We start from the raw sequence: 25,523 nt of genomic DNA, 5'->3' as shown, positions 1-25,523 counted from the left end.
AAATTGGGCTGCTATGTTTTGCAGATCGAGCAACCATGTACGAACCCCCCTCGTTTGGCCGTCTTGGATAACATCCACAGACGTTCTGATAAAAAGTAAGTGTGATGGCCTCGGTGAACTGTGGCAAAATAGAACAAAGTGTTTTGTCTGAGAAAGACAATGATATGTCTGCAGCAGGATTGAACGCACGACCTATGGCCTCCATGAATAATAGTATTTCATATTAGCTCGCTCACAGCGCCGTCTCACCTCTGATCTCCAGCTGGGTTGACGGAAACCGGTTTGTAGATTCAACTAGGACGTTCACCGTTACAAGAATTCACTCTTCATGTGCGTGTGTGTCTGTATGTGTGTTTACACACAGTAAACACTCGCTGCATCGTGGTTTACCTATTGCGCCCTTAGTACATCACGGAATTTTCTGGCTAATATATGTAAATTTATAGCGCGGACTCCTCAGTATATCGCGGGTTTCTGCGGCCGATGGGTGCTTATGTTTTTTTAAGATTTTAATTCTTTCTGTGGTAAAATAAGCATTTTCACGCCAGAAAATGAATAAATCAATAAATAAAAATACAGTACTGCACTGTATAACACATTAATTAAAATATATCAAAAGGAAATACGCTGTGCACCGTAAACAAAGAATCGCACATCCTGTATGGAAAACGAAACTCGGGAGGCGAGCGTATGGTGTTGCTTTGCATTTATAATAAAATAAATATATATAAATGAGAAAATATATATATACAGTACAGTACTGTTTCTACTTTGCGGATTTTCACGAATCGCGTGGAGTTTTGGAACGTAACACCCGCGGTATTCGAAGCCTTTACTGTAGACACGCAAACTTTTATGCATATATATGTGTGTACGTACATATATGTCTTCGTCCTAGATATTCATTAACCCAACAAAAACGAACCTGCGTGAGAGAGAGAGAGAGAGAGAGAGAGAGAGAGAGAGAGAGAGCAAAAACAACAGTGGCCGTCCCCACATACCAACTCATGCATTGAAATTTAGGCAGGCAACGCTATATGTTAGTCACATGCTTCAGGGAAAAAAAAGCAAAGAAAAAAGTTACAGAAATAATAATAATAATAATAATAATAATAATAATAATAATAATAATAATAATAATAATAAAGGAAACAGCTTTGCGTATGTGATATACGTCTGTTCTTGATTGATCTTTCAGTGTTTATTGTAGTCATTCTACTTACCGACCTACCTGCTGCTCTGCTGGTTCAGAAAAAAAATATCCTGAAGAGAATGATTAAAGAAAGGCCGCGTTGTTTGTCTTTTGTTTTGCATCTTACGTTTTTCCCATAACCTTTCGCCCACCTTTAAAAATATTGTTGAAAGGTGCGTGGCTTGGTGGGTGGGTGGGTGTTTTTCGGTTCATGATCATATGAGGTCTTCGGTTCGATTCGTGACACTGGACTTGAATCACATTGTCCTTCTTCAGCAAATTATTTCGTTTCTTTTCATTTCACGTTGCCCAATTCATCAGTGAATGTTGTACCAACACTAGGGCGAAGCTCTCTCTCTCTCTCCTCTCTCTCTTTCTCTCCTTTGCACTCACATCTTCGATGTCTTTTTATTTCATCAAGGGGTGTCAAAAGGGTATATATGTGTTTGCCCGCAACCACATCAATAACCCCTCGAACATGTGTCAGAAGGTATCGTACCACAAGGTTTGTGTTGCTACCCGCCTAGCTTTACATTCGCTCGCTTTTGAGCTGGTTATGTTTTTAATGTAACAAAATTATTTCACGCAATTCAGTATTGAAGGGGCTGAAGACAATCCCTGACCAACTTCTTCAAGCTTCACTTATAAAGGAAAATAAGGGCAGAAAGGGAAGTGTTGTCTTCTGACCAGTTTACTGAAAGGTGGATGGAAGTAGCGAGAGTGGTGCGAGTGAATGGATCTGCCCCAAAAGTCAGGGTATCCTTGGCTTTTATGGGGTTTTTCCGTGAGCAGCCATTGTTGATTTCCTTCTTTTTTTTTTATATAGTTTTGTTAGTCTTGTTCACAGTAATCCCTCGATAATCGTGGGTGTTACGTTCCCAAAACCCCGCGATTGGTGAAAATTCCGCGAAGTAGAAAAAGTACTGTATTGTGTGTGTGTGTGTGTATATATAATATATATTATTTTAATAATTTGTATATATTTTATTTTATTATAAATGCAAAACAATGCCACGGAGGAATCAACGTAAGCTTAAATAGTAAACCGCAGTATGTGAACCGCGATAGGTGAACCACAATAGGTGAACCGCGATATGGCGAGGGATTACTGTACACGCAAAACCCTCACAACACACGTGCACTAGCCGTATTTCGCCCGTCGCTACGTTCTGAGCTCAAATTCTGCCAAGGTCGACTTTGCCTTTCATCCTTTCCGGGTCGATAAAATAATTACCAGTGGGGTCGATGTAACCGACTCATCCCCACCTCCCCCAAGCTGCCCTTATGGCAAAAATTTGCAACCATTATTATTATTATTATCATCATCATCATCATGGCTGTGTGGTAAGTAGCTTGCTTACCAACCACATGGTTCCGGGTTCAGTCCCGGTGCCACATAGCCTCGGGCCGACCAAAGCTGAGTGGATATGGTAGACGGAAACTGAAAGAAACCCGTTGTATTTATATATATATATATATATATATATAATATGCGTGTGTGTGTGTGCGTGTCTGTATTTGCCCCCCCCCACATCGCTTGACAAGCGATGCTGGTGTGTTTACGTCCCCGTAACTTAGCAGTCCGGCAAAAAGAAAACCGATAGTATAAGTACTGGGCTTCCAAAGAATAAGTTCCGGAATAGTAATTTTGCTCGACGAAAGGCGGTGCTCCAGCATGGCCGCAATCAAATGCCTGAAACAAATAAAAGAATTCTTATTATTACTATTAGTTGCAGTAGTAGTAGTAGTAGTAGTAGTAGTAGTAGTAGTAGTAGTAGTAGTAGTAGTAGTAGTAACAACAGCAACAACACTGCTGAAGTGCTTTTCTTTTCTTTTCCTTCTTAGACGATGATGCTATATTTATTTTCAAGAAAAACAAGTTTGTTTTTTCTAAACTTCCCACGTGTTTATTTACTTTAAACGTTCTCCTGTATTTAGTACGACAGTTGTTGTTAGTAATGTGCTTGTTGTTGTTACTGCCGCAGCAGTTGTTTTTATTGATGTTCTTGCTATTGTTGTTCCCGTTACTGCTATCCCATGTTTTGCACTTATGGAAGCATTAATTGCAGTAAGGGTGGTAGTAGTAGCTTGTGGCGTTGGTGGTGAGGTAGTGGTGGTCGTCGTGATAGTAATTGTAGTTTGATAATGGTGATGGTGGTGGTAGTGATGGTGGTGGTAGTGGTGGTGATGGTACAGATAATAGTCGTTATAGTGATGGTAGTTTGATGGTGGCGGCGGCGGTGATTGCATTGTTGCAGATGTACTTGTTAGAATCCGTTTTAATATAGGTCGATTACATCGACCCCAGTTCTTCACTGGTACTTCATTTATCGACCCCGAATGGATGAAAGGCAGAGTCGACTTCGACGGAATTTGAACTCAGAACGTAGCGACGGACGAAATACCACTAAGCATTTCTCTCGGCGTGCTAGCGATTCTTTTCTACTCTAAGCACAAGATCTACACAGCCTTGGTTTTTTTTATCTCATTACGAAAAAAATATTTTATATACACACGCTGACATATGACCAATGTTAAACCCCTTATTCGCATAATCACCGAACCTGGAACTTAACTGCGGTCCATCTATTGCACTTATTCAGCATTACCTGACACCTTTGGGTCTCAATGACACCATTACCTCTCATAACCTATATATATATATATATATATATATAGAGAGAGAGAGAGAGAGAGAGAGAAGATAGATCGTTAGCCACTACACACATTTTTTTCTCTCCTTGTTTTTTCTGTTTCCCTTTCTGTAGAAGAGCGTACGCTCGAAACGTAAAAGACTTTTTCTATTCCTGAGCGTTATACTAATACATCTGTTTGTTTTGTACACCACCTGTCTTCGACTTTTGTTTTTTTTTTTTGTGTACTTTCCTATACTCTTTATACTCTTTTACTTGTTTCAGTCATGTGACTGTGGCCATGCTGGAGCACCGCCTTTAAAAAAATATGGAACGCTTCACGAATTTGCGTGTCATCCTATATATATATATATATATATATATATATATATATATATATATATATATATATATACACATATATATTCACACACGTTATATACACATACATAACAGGGAGGACTGAGAGTATTAAGGTCTCTGGGGCACAACTGTTTACCGGGCCCCTTTGAATGTGTGTTTTAGTTGAGTATAGGCCTTGTGCCTATACATACATACATACATACATACATACATACATACATACATACATACATATATATATATATGTGTGTGTGCATATGTTTGTGTGTCTGTGTTTGTCCCCACTACCACCGCTTAACAATCGACGTGGTGTATTTACGTCCCCGTAACTTAGCGGTTCGGCCTATGTAACCGATAGAATGAGAGTACTAGGCTTAGAAAGAATAAGTCCTGCGGTCGATTTGTTCGACCAAAAGCGGTGCCCCAGTATGGCCGAAGTCAAATGACCGAAACAAATAAAAGAACATATATATATATATATATATACATACATATATACATATATATATATAGAGAGAGAGAGATGTGTGTGTGTGTATACTGTAGCTAGGCACTGAATGAAGGTTCGCATTTGCTATTCATTTTCATGAATGAACACTAAAGCTTACAATGTCGTAAACACACACACACACACATATCCATAAATCTAGCGTACATCCTCTCTCTCTTTCTTTGTATCTATTACACCCTTTATCTTTCACAATCTCACTCTACTCGTTAGTTAGCTCAACGTGTAGCGCAGCGAGAATATCTCCTTATTTGGTAAAGCCCTCTCTCTCTCTCTTTTCTTTTCTCTGTCTTTCACTTACTCTCTCTCTCTCTCTCTCTCCCTCCCACCATTTTACTTCCTTCACCCTCCCCTCTTCTATATTTATCTCGCCACCTAAACTATGAATGAACAGCAACTGTTGAACACGTGCTTACGTGGTAGAGTTTTATTTTTCAGCTGTGTTTGTACTTACAGCCATAATATGCATTACATATACATACTTGCATTGTAGACATACGCAAATTGCTGAAAATAAATGTATATACACACATACACACAAAAATATATACACACTCTGAAAAATCACACACACACACACACACACACACATATATATATATGTATATATGTATACATATATGTATATATTAATTATAATAAAGGGTAAAAGTCATTAATAATTTTACCAGGGTGTCAGCACGAAATAAAAAACTTACAGGTAAATTTTACAAATATCTTAATAATTTGACTGAGGTCTGGAAAGCCAGGAGGCTGCACCAGGCTCCAGTCTTATCTGGCAATGTTTCTACAGCTGGATGCCCTTCCTAACACCAACCACTCCGAGAGTGTAGTGGGTGTTTTTTACGTGTCACCGACACGGGGCCAGTCAGGCGAACCTGACATCGATCACGTATATATGTGTGTGTGTGTATGTGCCCTTTTAACGTGTACTTGTTTCAGTCATTGGATTGCAGTCATGCTGGGAGTTATTGCGTTAAAGGTTCAGTCCAGACCCGAGTAACCGTTTTCGAGAAGCGGGCCGAACTACTAAAGAACTAAAGGTTATTATTTCTCGTCAGGTGTACCATTCAGAAAGTCCCGCGGGCCGCAGGTTACTGGTGACTGGCTCAGTCGAACAAATCAACTCCCGTACTTATTCTTCTTAAGACTGCTTATTCTATAGTAAACTTTTAGCAAACCGCTAGCTTACGGGAACGAAAACAAACCAGCATAGGTTGTCTAACACCATGGGGACAGACAAGCACACAGAAACACAGGACAGGCTTCCACATAGTTTCCACCTATCGAATTCACTCACAAGGCATTCGTCTGTCCGAGGCTATTGTAGAAGACGCTTGCCCACGGTACCACGCAGTAGACAAAAACATTCGCAAGTACACCTTTAGCGTTCCGAAAAGTATGAAAAAGTTGGCGTTTATATCAATGAGCGTGACTGGACAGTTCATAATTAAATTTGAAGTATTTGATATACATTCGCAATGCCAATTCTCTTATGTATAGATATGCCCAATGTTCACCATTTCCTTTCTGAATCGCCGAACCACCGTTTCGCCGGTTTCTGTTGAACCACGTATTTCAGAAGCTAACTTCTTGATCACTCAGTCTTTTCCGTACTAGTATCTATCTGTCTGTCAATACATCATACATACGAATAGAAGTCAAAAATTATCCGCACTTTCGCCATAACATTTCTTTATTATTGTCACACTGCCTTCTGTCTCAGCTTTCTTATAGTTGGTACTATTGTGGTCACATGATCGAAGTTTGAACCTGAACGCGCCATTTTCTTTATGACTTTACTGTGCAAGCGTGGCCGTTCCACTTGCAATGTGCACAAAATAAGAGCAAAGAGCAGTGATCCGAGAAATGGTAGTAGTGAACCGGTTCACCATTACCATCTCTCGAGCTTGCTGAATCTTCCCGTCAGTGGTGGAGGTTGACGGGTGTCCTGCTCCCTGTTCAGGCGTCACTTTTAAACTTTTTGATCCACTCATACACACTTCTACGCAGTAGTGTACTGTCCCTGTATTGTGCTAAAAGCCACCGATGATCTTCAGCACCTGACACACGTTCCGACCAGAGAAATCGGATCGCTGCTCTTTGTTCTTCTTTGGTACACATTGCTAGTGAAGCGGCCATGTTTACATTGTAAAACGAGAAAGAAAAACGGCGCGATCACGCTCAAACTTCGATCACGTGACCACAATAGTACCAACTATAAACACGCATGCGCAGAATGCAGTGTGATAATAAAGATATGTTATGGCGAAAGTGTGGATAACTTTTTACTTTTCTTCGTACATAGATACAAACATATGTTAGTGTGTGGAGATCAAGAGCGGACTGAGCCGTCGGTCAACCGGATACTGCCCGAGGGCCGGGAGCTCTGAAAGGGCCCGCACTCAACATGTTTACTTTCTTCGATATCAATGCTAAGAGGCCCGGTGAACAGTTATGCCCGAAGGCCCTTTATACTCTCAGTCTGCCCTTGGTGGGGACAGACAGACAAACAGTCAGCTTAGACAGGCAACTTAGTCGCTCGACTCCGGGGGGAAGACGGTTCTGCCATTTCTTTCAGATGATAATTTTTTTCGTGATCAAATGTTCGTGCTGCAAATTAGCTCACTCCTTCCTTCAGATCGACATTACCTGTACAGGTGCACGATGTGCTACGCAACAGATGACGAAGTGATCGCGGAACGGCGTGAGAAGAAGCATTTCGCTCAAGACAAACAACACGTCAACCTGGTTTGGGAATCGAACCGGCAAAGTTGCTATTGTGAGTGCAGCACCCTGACCTCTAAGCTACCTTGGCCCTGCCGCCCTCGCAGAGATAACTTAGTTTCACTCACCAGTTAGAAGACGTCCGCTGCTAAAGATAGTTGTTACAATTTTGTGGTGGTGGTCGTTGTTGTTGTTGTCGTATAGATGTTATTAAGGTCGTTCGTTCATTGAAAGACACGAATACTTATTATCAGTCATAAACAACTGCTTTGTTTAATCCGTCTGCTCTGATGAATAATATAGATGTCAGGCAAACGTGAATTAGTTTATATCGCTCTCTATCTATCTATCTCTATACACACACACACACACACATACCTACGTATAGAGGTACTTATCTGCTCCATCATAAATACACATTCGCATAGATAAACACAAGCACCTAGCACGTGTGTCTGCGCGTTTTTTAAACACAAACACATTGTTTCACATTCAAGTATTTTAAATCAAAGCTGTTCATCACACACTCACATACACGATACGTGGGCGGATGAATATAAGTGACGTTTTCAACTGTCCACCAACACCATACTACAGCTCTTCAGGAAGTCTCCGCAGTCAAGTACTTTATTGCAAAATAAATAAATATATATATATATATAAGATGGTTTAAGACTACAAAAGAAGATATTAGACTTTGCAAGACTTTATTATAAGAGGTGTTGAAAGTGTCGACCTTCATTTTTCAATGCAGAAGATTCTTCTACACATGTTTTGAAATACATCTTGGAGGTCAGGATGGAAAAAATTCAATGCGGAGAGCTTTTTGCATACCCTATATACTACCTCACTGTTTGCTTCCCTATTTATAATACACCCCCTCTCTCTCATTCTCTTTATCTATTATATATATATATATATATATATACATATATGTATGTGTTTGTGTATGAGTGTGTATCTGTGCTGTGTGTATGTGTGTGTGTATATATGTGTATGTATACACAGAGGGAGAGAGAGAATCTTCTCCACTGCAAGACCCTGTGTTTCTGTTCCTCGTATCTGATCAAATATACACAGTCCTTGGAATGTCTCACCAGATTGCATGTGTATGTGTTTATATATATATATATAAAATTGAATAAGGGTAGAAATTGATATTAATCAATTAAAACCAGTGGCCTAGCATATTAAAGCAATCGGAAGATTAAAATATTTTTACATACAAATCGCTATTTTGACGTCTATATCTAGCATATTGCCCATCCACTTAAAAAGAACAAAAGTTACCTAATAAAATATTTACAATGTAAACATGGCCGCTTCACTAGCAATATATATATATATATATATATTATATATATATATATATATATGTAGTATCTCCTGCTTCTGCTGGACACCTGTTTCTATTTCCTCAAACACTCTTAACCTCTTGTCATCTGGCACTAAGCCACCTTCCTTCATACTACTCTTTCCTCTTAGTTGAGAGCACTTGACTTGCAAGGTACTTGGTGACCTTGATGGTGCTGGTGCCATGTACAATCCACTCAGTATACTGTAAAGAGGTCAGCATTAAGAAGGGCATCCAGCCATAGAAACCATGCCGAAGCAGGCAGTTGAGTTTGGGTTATGTCTTCTGACATGCCAGCTCCTGGCAAACATTCAAGACATGGCAGCATGTAAAGTGAACATTAAATGATGGGACATATGTTATATATGTATATACAGGCACAGGAGTGGCTGTGTGGTCAGAAGCTTGCTTCCTGACCGCATGGTTCTGGGTTCAGTCCCACTGCATGGCTCCTTGGGCAAGTGTTTTTTTTTACTATAGCTTCAGGTCGACCAAAGCCTTGTGAGTGGATTTGGCAGACAGAAACTGAAAGAAGCCCCGTAGAAACATTGCCAGATCAGACTAGGCCTGGTGCAGCCTTCTGGCTTCCCAGACCCCAGTTGAACAGTCCAACCCATGCTAGCATGGAAAGCAGATGCTAAGCGACAATGACGACGACGATGATATATATATATATATATATGCATATGTGGACACAGGACTTCACGAAACGTGTACAACAACAACAAAAAAATATGAAGCATGACCACATGGAACATGAACTATTCTTTCGAACAATCAAAGACAGAAATGGAAAACAAAACAAGCAACATAAAGAACGACCCTGCATCAGTTGTTGGCTGTTTATCCAGTCTGTGTTTGTCCCCACAACCATTGCTTGACAACCGATGTTGGTGTGTTTACGTCCCCGTAACTTATTGGTTCAGCAAAGAGACTGATAGGATAGGTGGTAGGCTTACAAAGAATAAGTCCCGGGGTCGATTTGTTCGACTAAAAGCAGTGCTCCAGCATGGCTACACTCAAGAGAATATATCTACACATGTGTGTATTCTGTGGCTTTTTATTTCTGTCTGGTGGTCTTTGTGGTTTTTAGTCTAAAACAATGTCACCACATTGGCAATGCTATTGTTGTTGTCTGTTGTAAAACTTGTCCAGTTGTGCAGTTTATTATGTGAAAGAAGAGAGAGAGAGAGAGAGAGAGAGAGAGAGAGAGAGAGAGAGAGAGAGAGAGAGAGAGAGAGAGGGAGAGAGAGAGAGAAATAAATACTTTATTTGGAAAACAAGTGTAAGGTTTATTGATATGAATGCCATCGGGCAGTAAAAAAAGCATTGCTTTTAAACAAGTTTTATTGAAATTCCTGCCAGCATGGAAAGCAAAAAAAAAAAAAAAAATCAAGCTTAAAAATCATGTATGATTATGTTGGTGGTAGTGGTGGTGGTGGTGGTGGTAGGGTAATGGTGATGGCAATGTCTATGATGATGATGATATTGAGGGTGGCGGTGGTGCTGATGCTGGTTGGTAAAATAAGTACCAGTCTGGGGGTGGGGTGGGGTGCTGGTGATGTAACTGACTAACCCCTCCCCACAAATCCCAATCCTTGCGCCTATAGTAAAAAGGATTATTATTGTTGTCATTATTATTATTATTATTATTATTATATTATTATTATTATTATTATTATTATTATTATTATTATTCTCTTTTACCCTTACTTGTTTCTGTCAATTGACTGTGGCCATGCTGGCTCACCGCCTCTTTTATTTGAGCAAATCGACCCCAGGACATATTCTTTGTAAGCCTAGTACTTATTCTATCAGTCTCTTTTGCCGAACTGCTAGGTTACAAGGAGGTAAACACACCAACATTGGTTGTCAAGCGATGTTGAGGGGACAAACACAGACATACAAACACATACACACATACATATACATATATATACATATATACGGCGGGCTTCTTTCAGTTTCCATCTACCAAATCCACTCACAAGGCTTTGGTCGGCACGAGACTTATAGTAGAAGACACTTGCCCAAGGTGCCACGCAGTGGGACTGAACCTGGAACCATGTAGTTTGTAAGCAGGCTACTTACCACACAGCCACTCCTACATATCAATATTATTATTATTATTATTATTATTATTATTATTATTATTATTATTATTACTATTATTCCTTTCATCCTTTCAAGGTCGATAAAATTAGTACCAGTTATGCACTGGGGTTGATGTATCAACTTAATCCCTTCCTCCAAATTTCAGGTCTTGTGCTTCCAGTATAAAGGATTGTTATTTGTTTTTGTTTTTTTTTACATTTTATTCGTCTCAGTCATTTGACTGCAGCCATGTTGGAGCACTGCCTTAAGTCAAATAAATCGTCCCCAGGACTTATTCTTTGTAAGCCTAGTACTTATTCTATTGGTCTCTTTTGCCGAACCGATAAGATACAGGGACATAAACACACCAGCATCGGTTGTCAAGCGATGTTGGAGGACAAACACAGACACAGAAACATATACATACACACACACACATATATATATACATATACAACGGGTTTCTTTCAGATTCCATCTACCACATCTACTCACAAGGTTTTAGTCCGCCTGAGGCTATAGTAGAAGACATTTGCCCAAGGTGACAGGTAGTGGGACTGAACCCGGAACCATGTGTTTGGGAAACAAGTTACTTACTACACAACCACTCCTGCACCTATTATTATTTTTATTATTATTATTATTATTATTATTATTAATGTTTTTATTCTTTCCATCCTTTCAGGATCAATTGAATAGGTACCAGTTATGCACTAGGGTCAATGTATCAACTTAATCCCTTCCCCCAAATTTGAGGCTTTGTGCCTACAGTAGAAAGGATTATTATTATTTGTTGTTGTTATCATCATCATCATCATCATCACCATTATTATTATTATTATTATTATTATTATTATTATTATTATTATTATTATCATTATTATTATTATTATTATTATTTGTATAAACTAATCATTTTATCTTTTTTTTTTTAACCACAGACCCCTGAAAGAAGGAAGTTTGTTAGAAAACCAAGTTACAGAATTCAGTCGTATTTTCCTGTTCCCAAATATGGAAAGTGGAATGACGGTAAGTTTATTCAAGTCTTTAAGAATTTAAACCAGCCACATCTGGGCCAAATTGTTCTATCTGTTTTAATGTTTCAGCCAGTCAGATCCAGCCTCTCACTCCTACCCTGCAATGTCATTCTAAAAAGAAACAGTTACATCTTTTAAATCTCAAAACTTGGAGATAATGCAAGACTAATTTAAAACAATGTGAATAAGTAAGCATTGCATTTGACAGATTAATGTGAATGCTGAAAGGTTAAAGATTTATTGTGTTTGTGAAAGATGTTGAGGGAGAAGATGGTATATTATGGATGTGTTGTTGACAGCGCTCATATATATATATATATATATATATGTGGAGGTGCAATGGCCCAGTGGTTAGGGCAGCGGACTCACGGTCAGAGGATCGCCGTTTCGATTCCCAGACCGGGCGTTGTGTGTGTTTATTGAGCAAAAACACCTAAGTCTCCATGAGGCTCTGGCACGGGGTGGTGGCGACCTCTGCTGTACCCTTTCGCCGCAACTTTCTCTCACTCTTTCTTCTGTTGGCATGCTCGCTTAGCCAGCGGAGTGGCATCATTTGAACGGTAAAACAATGCAAAGTGCATTGTGACCAGCGATGAGTAGAAATATCTGATAGCCTGGTTAGTCACGTGATCACATGATATATATATATATATATATATATATACTCATATATATACCTATAGATATGTATACATAAGCACACACTACACCCACTACACTCTTGGAGTGGTTAGTGTTAGGAAGGGCATCCAGCTGTAGAAACATTGCCAGATCAGATTGGAGTCTGGTGCAGCTGCTGGCTCTCCAGACCTCAGTCAAATCGTCCAACCTATGCCAGCATAGAAAACGGACATTAAGCAATGATGATGATGACTCAGAATGAAGTTATTTTCAAGTGTTAATTATTAATAATTTTATCCTGTAAAGCAATTTTAATAAATCATGTACTGTGTTTCTTTGATCTAATGCCATTTTGTTCCCCCAGGGGAGTGCAGCCACGTCAAATTAAGAATTCCTGCTCTAAAATATTTCAGACAGAAATAATTGGCAAAGGGTCTACATATGTTTGATAATTAGAGAGAATACAGTCTCTCAGAAACCAGCTAGTATGACTGTCATTGAAGTAGCTTTTATCACTCAGTGATAAGTAAGAGCCTCTTACTTCTTCTCTTGCTGTGTCTCTTTTTCCTTAGTATATCTCAAACATTTCAAAGTCCTTTCAAGGGACACCAAGCCACAAGGGTTTTGATGAATAGTTCAAGGTTTTAGTGGGGAAAATGTTCTCTCTGTGATCTGGTTGTTAAAATATGCGTTCCGAAGTCCTTTAAAGGGACATCAAGCCACAAGGCTTTCCATGAATAGTTCAAGGTTTTAGGGGGAAAAAATTTCCTTTCTTTGATTTTGTTATTAAAACATGCAGCATTTGCAATGGTGATGCGATGTGATTACTTTGAAGATTTTAATGTGAAACCACCAGATAAAGACATTTTAAAGGAAGTCCTGAACAGATCCATTTTTATTTGTATATACCTTTTTTTAATTTGTTGTCACTTCCTGGCCTATGAACTGTATAGCTGAGGAATGGTATAGAGGGGCAGAAAATAAACTGAGAAACTCAAACTGCTGTGGTGTTGGGTCCATGAGGGTAGGATGGTTTGCTAGAGATTTGTCCATAAAAGGAAAACTCTCCATTGGAAAACCTTAGACATGTATAGTGGGGGCAGACACATCAATGAACCACACTGTAAGTAGGTTCCCCATAACCTTGACCTTTAAACTAGAGGCTCACTAAATGCCAAGTCTTTTCTGGTTAATGTTTTTGAAGATCGTAGGGTTTTCCATAATGATAAACTCAAGAGCGGTTTCATTTTCAAATCTCCTTTGGTATTCGCTGTGTGTTGACAATCTCCTTGTGGCAGCTTGTTCCTTGAAGCTGCGATATGGATGGAGAATGCAGCCTTCTTCCTGTTGAGTCAAAAGTGTCGGGGATAGAGTTTGCGATCAAGCCCATGAAGACTTCTATTCAGTGCAGGGGTGAAAAACTCTGCTAATGGTAGATTTACATTCCTGTTGAAGATGTTGAAAGCCAGATTCAGAGGGGGTCCCCACATTCTCTGTCGTTCGAGTGAAGATAATGCCAGCCGTTGGAGATGTTCCTCATACGTAAGCTTAGACAAGACTTATCCTCGTTGTGTCTCTTAAACCTCTTGTTATCACATCTCCTTTGAAATACACTGCTTTTATTTCAATTATTGTTGAAAATAATGTTCAGTTTAGAGAAATTATCATTACTAAGTTGGTGTTTGGGACAAATTAGCATGAAATTTGATGGAAGATTTCCTTTTAGGTCAGATTAAAACAAGAAGTTTGCATTATAAAACCAGTGTCAGTTTCAGGCAGGTTGGTATCAAAAGGGTTAGACAATTTCTTGAGTTGAAACAACATTAGACTTTATTGCCAAACAATTCAATTCTACATTATTTACATTTGACAGATATTTGTCCTCATCTTGTTTGTTGTTAACACAACGTTTCGGCTGGTATACTCTCCAGCCTTCATCAGGTGTCTTGGGGAAATTTCGAACCTGGGTCCTCATTCCTAAGGTATTTTTATTATTATTATTCAAGTCACTGCTTGGAATCGAACTTGGAGTCTTGCAGTTAGTAGTAGCCTGTGCTCTTAACCACTACACCATATGCCCCGTGGGCATAGTGGTTAAGAGCGCGGGCAGTGACCTGAATAATAATAATAATATTAACAACATCGAAAAATACCTTTGGAATGAGAACCCAAGTTCGAAATTTCTGCAAGACACCTGATTAAGGCTGGAGGGTATATCAGCTGAAACGTATTAACAACAAACAAGATGATGACAAATATCCGTCAAATGTAAATAATGTACATAATTCCTCATCTCTTAAATATAGAACTGAATTCAATCCTATGTTATCTCCATAAGTAATATCGTGTTTTTTTCTATCCTTTTTTCAGTTCCATCGAACAGATGTTGGCGTCATCCAGGCACTTGAGAACCTTTCAGAGTCTCAGGTAGAATTTCTCAAATGTTTACCTCCTTCATCTATTCTCTTTCTTTTAGTTATTTCTAAATATCATTTGATTTTGGTAGAGACATACTGAGACCACATATTAAACACATGCACTGTTGTTATGACCTGCTTCTATTGAGAAGTGCCATGATGTGTTGCTCTTGGCATTCTGAATCGAAATCTTTTCAGGGTCAATAAAATAATGCACCAGTCAAGTATCTATGGCATTGACTAAAGCCCCTCCCCTCAAAATTCCTTGCCTTGTGCGAAAATTTTAATCAACTATTATTATTATTATTATTATTATTATTATTGTAAATGAGTGAGAGAGCAGTGCATGCCATCAAAGTGACATTGGGCTACAGTTATACGAAGCCCAGTATACCCATCATGGCTACCCGTCTGATAAGGGTACACCAGGCACATATATCATGACCTTATGTGCACAACATGTTGATCTCATATCAAAATAAACAGTGCATGACCTTGCAGGTGGGGTCCAGTTTTCTTCAGGTCGAGTAACCCACCTCGCTCAAAAGGTCCCTGAATATGGGTTGTTTAAAGATGTTGAATGAAACACCCATGTTTCCAAAGGTGAATTATCCAAACCCCAAAGAATTTATCTCAACACATGGCTATGATGCTCCCCAACAACTTCTGCTCATGATCAGAGATGCACATATCACCAGCCACTAAGGGATATGCTCAACTGGTTAAGGTCAAACAACAAACTAGCAAATCTGTGGTATTGAGCAGAATATTTATACCAAGACAAAACAATGTACATTATTATTATTATTATTATCATTGCCTTTGCACAGCTTCTAATGCTGGAGCTGTACTACAGTGTCAGCTGTTCACTATGAGTGAACTAAGGTAATACTCCTTATTTTTTGAGCACCTTCCGGAGTATTCGAGTGGTTCCAAGCAGTGCTGTTTTCTGCTAGTGCTCCACCCTTATTGCAGCCCCTATTTCTTCCACATACTTCTCGAGTTTTTTTACTCACTGTTCCTTGGGCTCCGACAATTATTGGTACCACTGCTACCTTTTTCATCGACCACACCTGCTTAACTTCACAAGCTAACCCGTCATCTCTCAACTTTTATTTCTTCCTTATCGCACACCTTGTTGTCAGCTGGGCATGCTATATCTACGATCCAGCATAGTTTGTTTTCTTTCTCAATTAAGACTATGTCAGGCTTCTTCCAGCATAGTTTGTTTTATTATTATTATTATTTTTATTATTATTATTATCATTATTATTATTATTATTATTATTATTATTATTATTATTATTATTATTATTATCATTATTATTATTATCATTATCATTATTATTATTATCATTATTATTATTATTATTATTATCATTATCATTATCATCATTATTATTATTATTATTATTATTATTATTATTATTATCATTATTATTATCATTATTATCATTATCATTATTATTATTATCATTATTATTATTATCATTATCATTATTATTATTATTATCATTATTATTATTATTATTATTATTATTATTATTATTATTATTATTATTGTTATTATTATTATTATTATCATTATTATTATTATTATTATTATTTTACTGTTTAGGTTAATGACTTTCTGTCAGGCCGTGCACCTCTCCTGTTGGCCATGAAACTTGGAGATCACATGATGTTTGTGCAACTGCAACTCTCTACGTCATCATGCACACAACGCAGCCAAACAAAACATGCTCAGTGCAGTGCAGAAACTAAGGACAAGGGAAGCAGTGTTGCAGTAGGGCCGGTGTTTAACTCAACGGCCCTTGCTGAATTGGGTCACAATCTTTCACAGAAATTAAGGGAACTTTCCAAGTTGTCGACACATCCCAGAGTAAGTTGTGATTGTTAATGTTGCTGCTGTTGTTATTGTTGTTGCTGTTTAGCCCCAGGTCAGCCCTGGACCAGCTAGTCTGGATCAAAGATATAGTCTGTGTTTTTGTATGTGTCCAGGTCTTTAGTATTGAATATATCCTGTGAGTATGAAAGATTTGGTTGTTATATCTAGCAGATTGGTTGACCACTTAGAGGTTCATTTGTTATGCTGTTGTTGTTTGCGTTAGACTAGTTGTTGACTTATGCCCTGTGTATGTCTATGTATCTCTCTGCCATCCATGGAAATGGACCACACACACACTCCTCTCTCTGTCTCTCTTCATCTTTATCTCTCTCTCTTTCTCTCTCTCTCTCCATCTTTATCTCTCTCTTTCTCTCTCTCTCTCTCTCTCTCCATCTTTATCACTCTCTTTCTCTCTCTCTCTCTCTCTCTCTCACACACACACACACACACACACACACACACTTGCATTTAGTACACACAAGCATTGCTCACACGCACACACAAACCCTTACCATCTGATGATGGTAGTGTCAACTGTTAAGGAATATCAGATTCTGTTCCACTGTGCAGTATCTTGGGAAAAAGCCCCAGGCCAACCAAAGAGCCCCAGGCCAACCAAAGAGCTCCTGACCAACTGAAGAGCCCCAGGCCAGCCAAAGAGCCCCAGGCTAACCAAAGAGCCTCAGGCCAACCAAAGAGCCCCAAATTAAGCAAAGAACCCCAGGCCAACCAAAGATCCACAGGCCAGCCAAAGAGCCCCGGGCTAACCAAAGCCCTGTGAGTGGATTTGGGAGATGGAAACTGAATGAGGCTAGTCGTGTGTGTGCTTGCATGTATATATGTGTTTGTATCTCCTTGACAGCGTTAGGCCAGCCAAAGAGCCCCAGGCTAACCAAAGCCCTGTGAGTGGATTTGGGTGATGGAAACTGAATGAGGCTAGTCGTGTGTGTGCTTGCATGTATATATGTGTTTGTATCTCCTTGACATCATGTGATAGTTGTAAACAAATGTCACCTTCATCCAAGCAGTGTCATTTGTTTCCAGTCTCCCATGCAAACATGTCCACTTATGGGAATGTCTATTACTTTGCTAGGAAATAGGGGAGAATTGGTCACAGGTAGGGTATCCTATTGAATGAGCACCTTGACTAAAATTGCTGGCTTTGTGCCAAAATTTGAAACCATTCCCCCTCCCATCATCATGATCATCATCAATCATCATCATTATCATCATCATCATCATTACCAGAGTCGCTGGCATGCAAAAAAAAAAGCACCATTTGAGCGTGATCATTGCCAGTGCTGCCGGACTGACTCCTGTGCAGGGGGAAACGTAAAAAGCACCATTCGAGTGTGGCCATTGCCAGTACTGCCTGACTGGCCCTTGTGCTACACTCTTGGAGTGGTTGGCATTAGGAAGGGCATCCAGCTGTAGAAACTTTGCCAGGTCAAATTGGAGACTGGTGCAACCTTCTGGCTCAACAGCATGGAAAGCAGACGTTAAATGATGATGGTGGTGGTGGTGGTGGTGATGACGATGATGATGATGATGATGATGATGATGATGTTGTTGTTCTTATTCCTGTTGTCATTGTTATTTTTGTTATTGTTGTTATTGTTATAGTTGTTGTTGTTGCTGCTATTATATCGCCAGGTTTGTTGTTTACTCGCAAACAGGTTCCTGGAGATCATTGCAGCTCTGCAACGGCAACAGCAGCAGCAGCAGCAGCGACAGCAACAGCGACAGCGACAGCAACAGCTACGCCTGACACATCATTCCCAGTCTCAGAGAAATACCAAAGTATTCCAATTGTGTCGCCGGGCAAGCCCAGTGCCACATCACCGAACACCCCTTCACCCGTCACCCAGCCATCATCAGTTGTCGCACCCATCCAAGCATCACCTGTCACCCCGTCACCAGCTGCCACTGGGAACAATGCCAAAAGCTGTAGCAGTGAACCAATTTCTGGTGCCATCATTGAAAATATGCAACATATTGGTCAGGGAGTTTATTCTGGAACATTCTCTGGTAAGCAAAGAATATTTTTTTCCTTTTGCACTTTTTTTTTTTAATTCGTTTTCAGTAACAGTAGCAACTCTGTAGTGGTGGTGGTGGTGGTGGTATTGGTGGTAGTGGTGGTTGTGATGGTGGTTGTGACAGTTGTGATTGTAGTAATGATAGTGGTGGTGGTTGTGGTGGTGGTTGTGATAGTGGTCGTAGTGGTGGTGGTGGCAGTTGTGATAGTAGTAGTGGTAGTGGTTGTTGTAATGGTTGTTGTAGTGGCAGCAGTTGTGATGGTGGTAGTGGTGGTGGTTGTGGTAGTGGTAGTGGTGGTTGTAGTGGTGTTTATGGTGGTGATTGTGATGGTGATGGTGGCAGTTGTGATGGTGGTAGTGGTGGTTCTGGTGGTAGTGGTGGTTCTGGTGGTAGTGGTGGTTCTGGTGGTAGTGGCAGTGGTGGTGGTGGTGGGAGTTGTGGTGGTCCTGCTACATCTGATTCATAGTAGCCATAGTCGTAGCAGTAGAAGTGGTAGTGGTAGTAGCAGCTGAACTGACCTATGACCAAAAGGACATTCCAGCCAAGACTCTCCATCCTTTTGTTTATCTAAGACAACATTATCTTGTGTATCCTTCCATTCTGAAGATGCTAAGAGAGGGGTTTGAGGGATATTTGACTATTATTTCTAGCAGAGATATGCAAGGATGTTTTTTACACAGAAAATATGATTGTAAAAAAAAAAAACTATAACAATAATAACCAAAAAAGGGCTGCAGCAAAAAGATGTTGCTGAAACCCTAATTTATGACTGGTAACTTTAAGAACTTGAAGCAATGTTGGTCCCTGGATTGTCAAACGTTCTTTTACTCCTTTACTTGTTTCAGTCATTTGACTGCGGTCATGATGGAGCACCACCTTTAGTCGAATAAATCGACCCCAGGAATTATTCTTTGTAAGCCTAGTACTTATTCTATCAGGCCCTTTTGCCGAACTGCTAAGTTATGGGGATGTAAACACACCAGCATCAGTTGTCAAGCAATGTTGGGGGGACAAACACAGACACACAAACACACATACACATATATATACATATACATATTATACAACGGGCTTCTTTTCAGTTTCCATCTACCAAATCCACTCACAAGGCTTTAGTCCGCCCGAGGCTATAGGAGAAGACATTTGCCCAAGGTGCCATGCAGTGGGACTGAACCCGGAATTATGTGATTGGTAAGCAAGCTACTTACCACACAGCCACTCCTGTGCCTAAAAAACTGAAACCGACCTGAATGGGATTTGAACTCAGAACATTGAGAAATTCTATTCAATGCCTTTAAAATCTCTACCACTTCTCTGCCTAGCGGTATTTCGTCTATCTTTATATTCTGAGTTCAAATTCCGCTGAGATTGAATTTGCCTTTCATCCTTTCGGGGGGTTGATAAATTAAGTACCAGTTGCATACTGGGGTCAATCTCATTGACTGACCCACCTCCCCCAAAATTTCAGGCCTTGTGCCTAGAGTAGAAAAGAATATAGTCATAATTATAATTACAACAATGATGTTTTTCTCTTTTGTCTCTGTAGGTACACTTGATCCTTCATTGCAGGATTTAGATGGGAAACCCAAGAGGAATATAAGTACAATCATTCATATCCTGAATGACCTTCTTGGTGCCACACCTCAGTACCGAGTTGAGTCTCCCACTACACCTCACAATGACAGGAACCTGTTCGAACACAACATGGAGAATAAAGGTAAATCGTAGTGTTCTCTCTATACAGTTCTATATTTAAGAGATGAGGAATTATGTACATTATTTATATTTGACGGATATTTGTCCTCATCTTGTTTGTTGTTAACACAATGTTTTGGCTAATATACCCTCCAGCCTTCATCAGGTGTCTTGGGGAAATTTCGAACCTGGGTTCTCATTCCTAAGGTATTTTACCTTTTGACCAGGCTCCCGTGGCTTTTATGGGTTTTTCCACGAGTAACCTTCCGAAGCACCTCCCCCTATTGGGAGTTTTAATTGTTACTTATTTTTCATTGTCATCCTGCTTTTGTACACGGACTTTTTCAAACGGACAAAAACCCTTTGTAACTTTCGTCCTGTGTTTTGTCCCTTTATATTTTAATTGATTTTTGTTAGCCCTTGTGGCCAATAAACGAACAAATTATTATTATTATTATTATTATTATTATTATTATTAATATTGTTATTAAATTTCCCCAAGACACCTGATGAAGGCTGGAGGGTATATCAGCCGAAACGTTGTTAGCAACAAACAAGATGAGGACAAATATCCATCAAATGTAAATAAAAGTATTCACCCTTGTCAAAAAGATTATAGAAGTCCAGCTCATTTTTGATGAAATTATGTAAATTATCCAAGGTGTATGTGTTCTTTTTTGTATGTATTCTTTTTTTTTATAAGGCTGAGTCTCTTTGTTACTGGAGATAAGGTCAGACAATTGTTGTGTTAATGAAGGCTATTGATCCATAAAGACATGTCCACTTCTGTCCTCTTATCTCCAGGTAATAAACCTGTCCTTTTCTTTAACCCTTTCATTACTGTATTTATTTTGAGATGCTCTGTGTTTCTTTCAAATTACTTTAAATATAACAAAAATTTTAGTAAGCTAGTGTTAGGAACATAAATTGTGACTAAGGTTTGGTGGAAGATTTTAATTCAAAACTTATGAAAACAAAACATTTGTAATACAGAGCCAGAGCCAGTTTCAGCCAGGTTGGTATCGAAAGGGTTAAGAATTGTTTCTCTATTATATATTTCAAGAATTGGTTCTCTATTATATATTTTAACTGTTTTGTTACGATATTTCTGTTGAGATGCTCTGTATTTCTTTCAATTACTTTAAATATAACAAAGAATTTAGTAAAATAACTTAGTTATCATTAAGCTAGTGTTAGGAACATAAATTGTGACTAAGGTTTAGTGGAAGATTTTAATTCAAAACTTATGAAAACAAGACATTTGTAATACAGAGGCAGTTTCAGCCGGGTTGGTATCAAAAGAGTTAAGAATTGTTTGTCTATTACATATTTTAAGAATTGTTTTTCTGTCAAGATGGTCTGTGTTTCTTTCAATTATTTTAAATATAACAAAGAATTTAGTAAAATAATTTATCATTCAGCTAGTGTTGGGAACATAAATTGTGACTAAGGTTTTGTGGAAGATTTTAATTCAAAACTTATGAAAAAATGACATTTGTACTCAGAGCCAGTTTCAGCCAGGTTGGTAACAAAAGGCTTGTCAACTTTGGAAAATTCTTGATTCTTTCTCATGTGGTGCTAGTCACTTCTCATTTGGCAAATATGTTACATCATCCAGAGGCAGAGATAATTGTAACAAATCAAGAATTTATGTTGTATGGTATTTGCTATACCTGTATTTGCCTATAAGGGTTTTGTCTGTAATCTCTTCAACAAATTTGACTTCATAGCATTTGAAAGTTATGGAATCTTTTTATCCTTTGATTCATCTCACCTGGATTTCTCAAAAGCTTCTGACTCAGTTTACAGAGTTAAGGTGCCATAAGTTCTGAGATTGGTCAAGTGATGTAGACACCTATGATAAAACCCCTGTAAGAGTCAAAATTCAATTAAGGCTATTCATAATTTTTTTTAAACCTATGGAAAAATAGATAGATAAGATAAGTGTAGGCGTGGCTGTGTGGTAAGAAGCTTGCTTCCCAACCACATCATTCCCGGTTCAGTCCCGCTGCATGGCACCATGGGCGAATGTCTTCTACTATAGTCTCAGGCCGACCAAAGCCTTGTGAGTGGATTTTGTAGCTGGAAGCTGAAAGAAACTGCCATATAATACATACATACATACATACATATATATATATATATAATATATATATATATAATATATATAATATATATATATATATATTATATATATATATATATATATATATGTATGTATGTTTGTGTGTCTGTGTTTGTATCTCCATCATCACTTGAAAACTGATGTTGGTGTGTTTACATCCCCTTAAGTTAGCAGTTTGGCAAAAGAGACTGATAGAATAAGTGCGAGGCTTAGAAAGAATAAGTTCTGGGGGTCGATTTGTTCAACTAAAGGCGGTGCTCCTGCATGGCCGCAGTCAAATGACTGTAACCAGTAAAAGAGTAAAAGAGCAAGATTAGTTTGTATATTTACTATATGTACATTTATACACACACATACACATACATGTATGTGCACACACACACACCCACAGATGCCTCCCATTCTATCCATCTATTAATGTTCATATCTGTTCCATTTCCCAGGTGGCAGTGCAGGTTTTCCAGGCAACCAGAGCGAAGAAGACAGTGCCCTGCGGGGCAAGGTCAAAGATCTCCAGATGAAAATGGAAGAGAAGCGATTACGTCGACGAGCACGGCGGGAAACGCCGTATCCATGTAATGGCATTGGCCACTGCAGCAGTATGGAGACCACCACCACTGCTACAACTTCTGTTACTACTAGTAATCATGGTATTAATAATTCTACTGCTGTTTCAAGTCTCCACCTTCGTCATCATCATCATCATCATCACCATCTTCAGTACCACAACCTCCACCACCACCACCACCAACAACAACAGCATTCCAGTCCTGGAAGTTTTCCAGGCCCTACACAGATGGACGTGGATGAATTTGAGGATACTACCACAACTACCGCTACTACTACTATTACTGCTAGTAATACTACTACTACTACTGAACTAGGTGGGAAAGCTGCTGAAATTGAAATGATGCCTGTTGCACCAACAGCGACAGCATCATCATCACCATCATCATCATCATCCTCATCATCATTACCATCATCATCATCATCTACTTCTTCTTCCCAACCGGCAGAGAATGCCAGTTACACGAGTTCAAATCTTGAGCAGGAATCTGTGCTGGTTTGAAAAAAAAAAAAAAAAAAAACAGTTCTGTTCAGTAGCGGTAGAGTTGGGAGAAGAAGAAAGAGAGAGAGAGAGTGACAAAGAAAGAATGTGAGAAAGAGAGAGAGAGAGAGAGAGAGGGAAAGTGTGAGGATGCACGTGTGTTCCTTTGTATCTTTTTGACATCATTTAAAACATCCCAGATCAAAAGAAAATTCCACAAAAATTCTGAAAGGGAAAAAAAAACTTTAAAAAAAAAAAATTGTACCTCTATCACCTTCACCCTAAAGTATAATGTAAAGAAAAAAAAAATCGGACAAAAAAAAAAATTGAAATAAAAGGGAAATGCAAAACAAAATAGAAAAACAACTAATGTGAATGCAATCTGAGGTGAGAGAACTCTCTCTCTCTCTTTATATATATATATATATATGAAAATAATTCAATTTTTATCCTTTTCTAATTATCTTGAGCACCAAATAACACAGTTTTTAATCTATCAGAGTATTTTTGGTTTTGTCTTTTAACTTACATTTTGGCAAGTTTGGTTCCAGAAAGACAAATTCAATATATGTAAGTAAAAATATATACATATATATAATATATATGATGTGTACTTGTGTGTGTATATATATATGATATATATATATATATTATATATATATATATGATGATGATGATATGATATATATATATATATATATATATAAAATATGTGTACACATAAATATATATATGTGTATGCATATATATATATATGTATATATATATATATATATATATATGTGTGTGTGTGTATATATATGTGTGTATATATATATATATAACGGTGCAAATGTATATGTATATATATATGATATATATATATTTATATGTGTGTATGTATATAATATGTGTTATGTTAACAACATAAAACAATCACAAAGTTTTTACAGAAGAAGTGAAAGATGTCAGAAGAAAGAAAGAGAGAAAGAAAGAACATTGATAAATGTAGTAATTAATGCCAGTTGTAATAATGTTTGATATTAACCTTGATGCCAATGGAAATTGTTATGTATTGAAATCAAAATGAGGTGATGAGGTTAATATTAAATAACAAACAAATTTGCACACACACACATATATGCATAAGTAGCTGCTTATTGTGATCACTTTGAGATGCAACCCTTTAGATAACAATACCCAACTTATGTTATGGTATTATACCAATGATATAAAATTTTGAACAATACATTAACTACACCTGTTTGTAATTGCATCATCATCATTAGCAGACGTTAAACGATGATGATTATGATGATATATATATAATATATATATATATATATTATATATATATATATATATATGTATATGTGTATATGTATATATATATATATATGTATATATACACATATATATATACATATGTATATATACATATATCTGTTTGTGTGTATATATATATATATTGTGTGTGTGTGTGTGTGCGTATGTGTATGCATATATATATATATGTATATGTGTATATATACATATGTATATGTGTATATATATAAATATATACATATACAAATGTATATATATATATATATATGTAAATGTATATATATACATATACATATATATGTATATATATATTATATGTGTGTATGTATATAATATGTGTTATGTTAACAACATAAAACAATCACAAAGTTTTTACAGAAGAAGTGAAAGATGTCAGAAGAAAGAAAGAGAGAAAGAAAGAACATTGATAAATGTAGTAATTAATGCCAGTTGTAATAATGTTTGATATTAACCTTGAT

At 38.0% G+C, this 25,523-nt stretch overlaps 1 protein-coding gene across 4 annotated transcripts in view; it reads left to right on the top strand.

Moving 5' to 3' along the window:
- Positions 1-24,028, top strand: part of LOC115215601 (midnolin-A-like) — a 94,370-nt gene extending 70,342 nt beyond the window's left edge. For all 4 annotated transcript variants that reach the window (XM_036505835.1, XM_036505836.1, XM_029784822.2 and 1 more), the window contains 6 exons: positions 11,813-11,900; positions 14,900-14,956; positions 16,565-16,828; positions 18,511-18,862; positions 20,418-20,588; positions 23,135-24,028. In XM_036505835.1, coding sequence (XP_036361728.1) covers positions 11,813-11,900; positions 14,900-14,956; positions 16,565-16,828; positions 18,511-18,862; positions 20,418-20,588; positions 23,135-23,760 — 1,558 coding nt within the window. In that variant the 3' untranslated portion in view covers positions 23,761-24,028. The remainder of the gene's footprint in view (positions 1-11,812; positions 11,901-14,899; positions 14,957-16,564; positions 16,829-18,510; positions 18,863-20,417; positions 20,589-23,134) is intronic.
- The last annotated feature ends 1,495 nt before the right edge of the window (positions 24,029-25,523 follow it).

The sequence above is a fragment of the Octopus sinensis genome, linkage group LG9, assembly GCF_006345805.1.
Source record: "Octopus sinensis linkage group LG9, ASM634580v1, whole genome shotgun sequence".
Classification (NCBI taxonomy): Eukaryota; Metazoa; Mollusca; class Cephalopoda; order Octopoda; family Octopodidae; genus Octopus; species Octopus sinensis.
The sequence above is the reverse complement of the archived record's forward strand: the minus strand, read 5'-3'. Positions and strand labels throughout refer to the sequence as shown.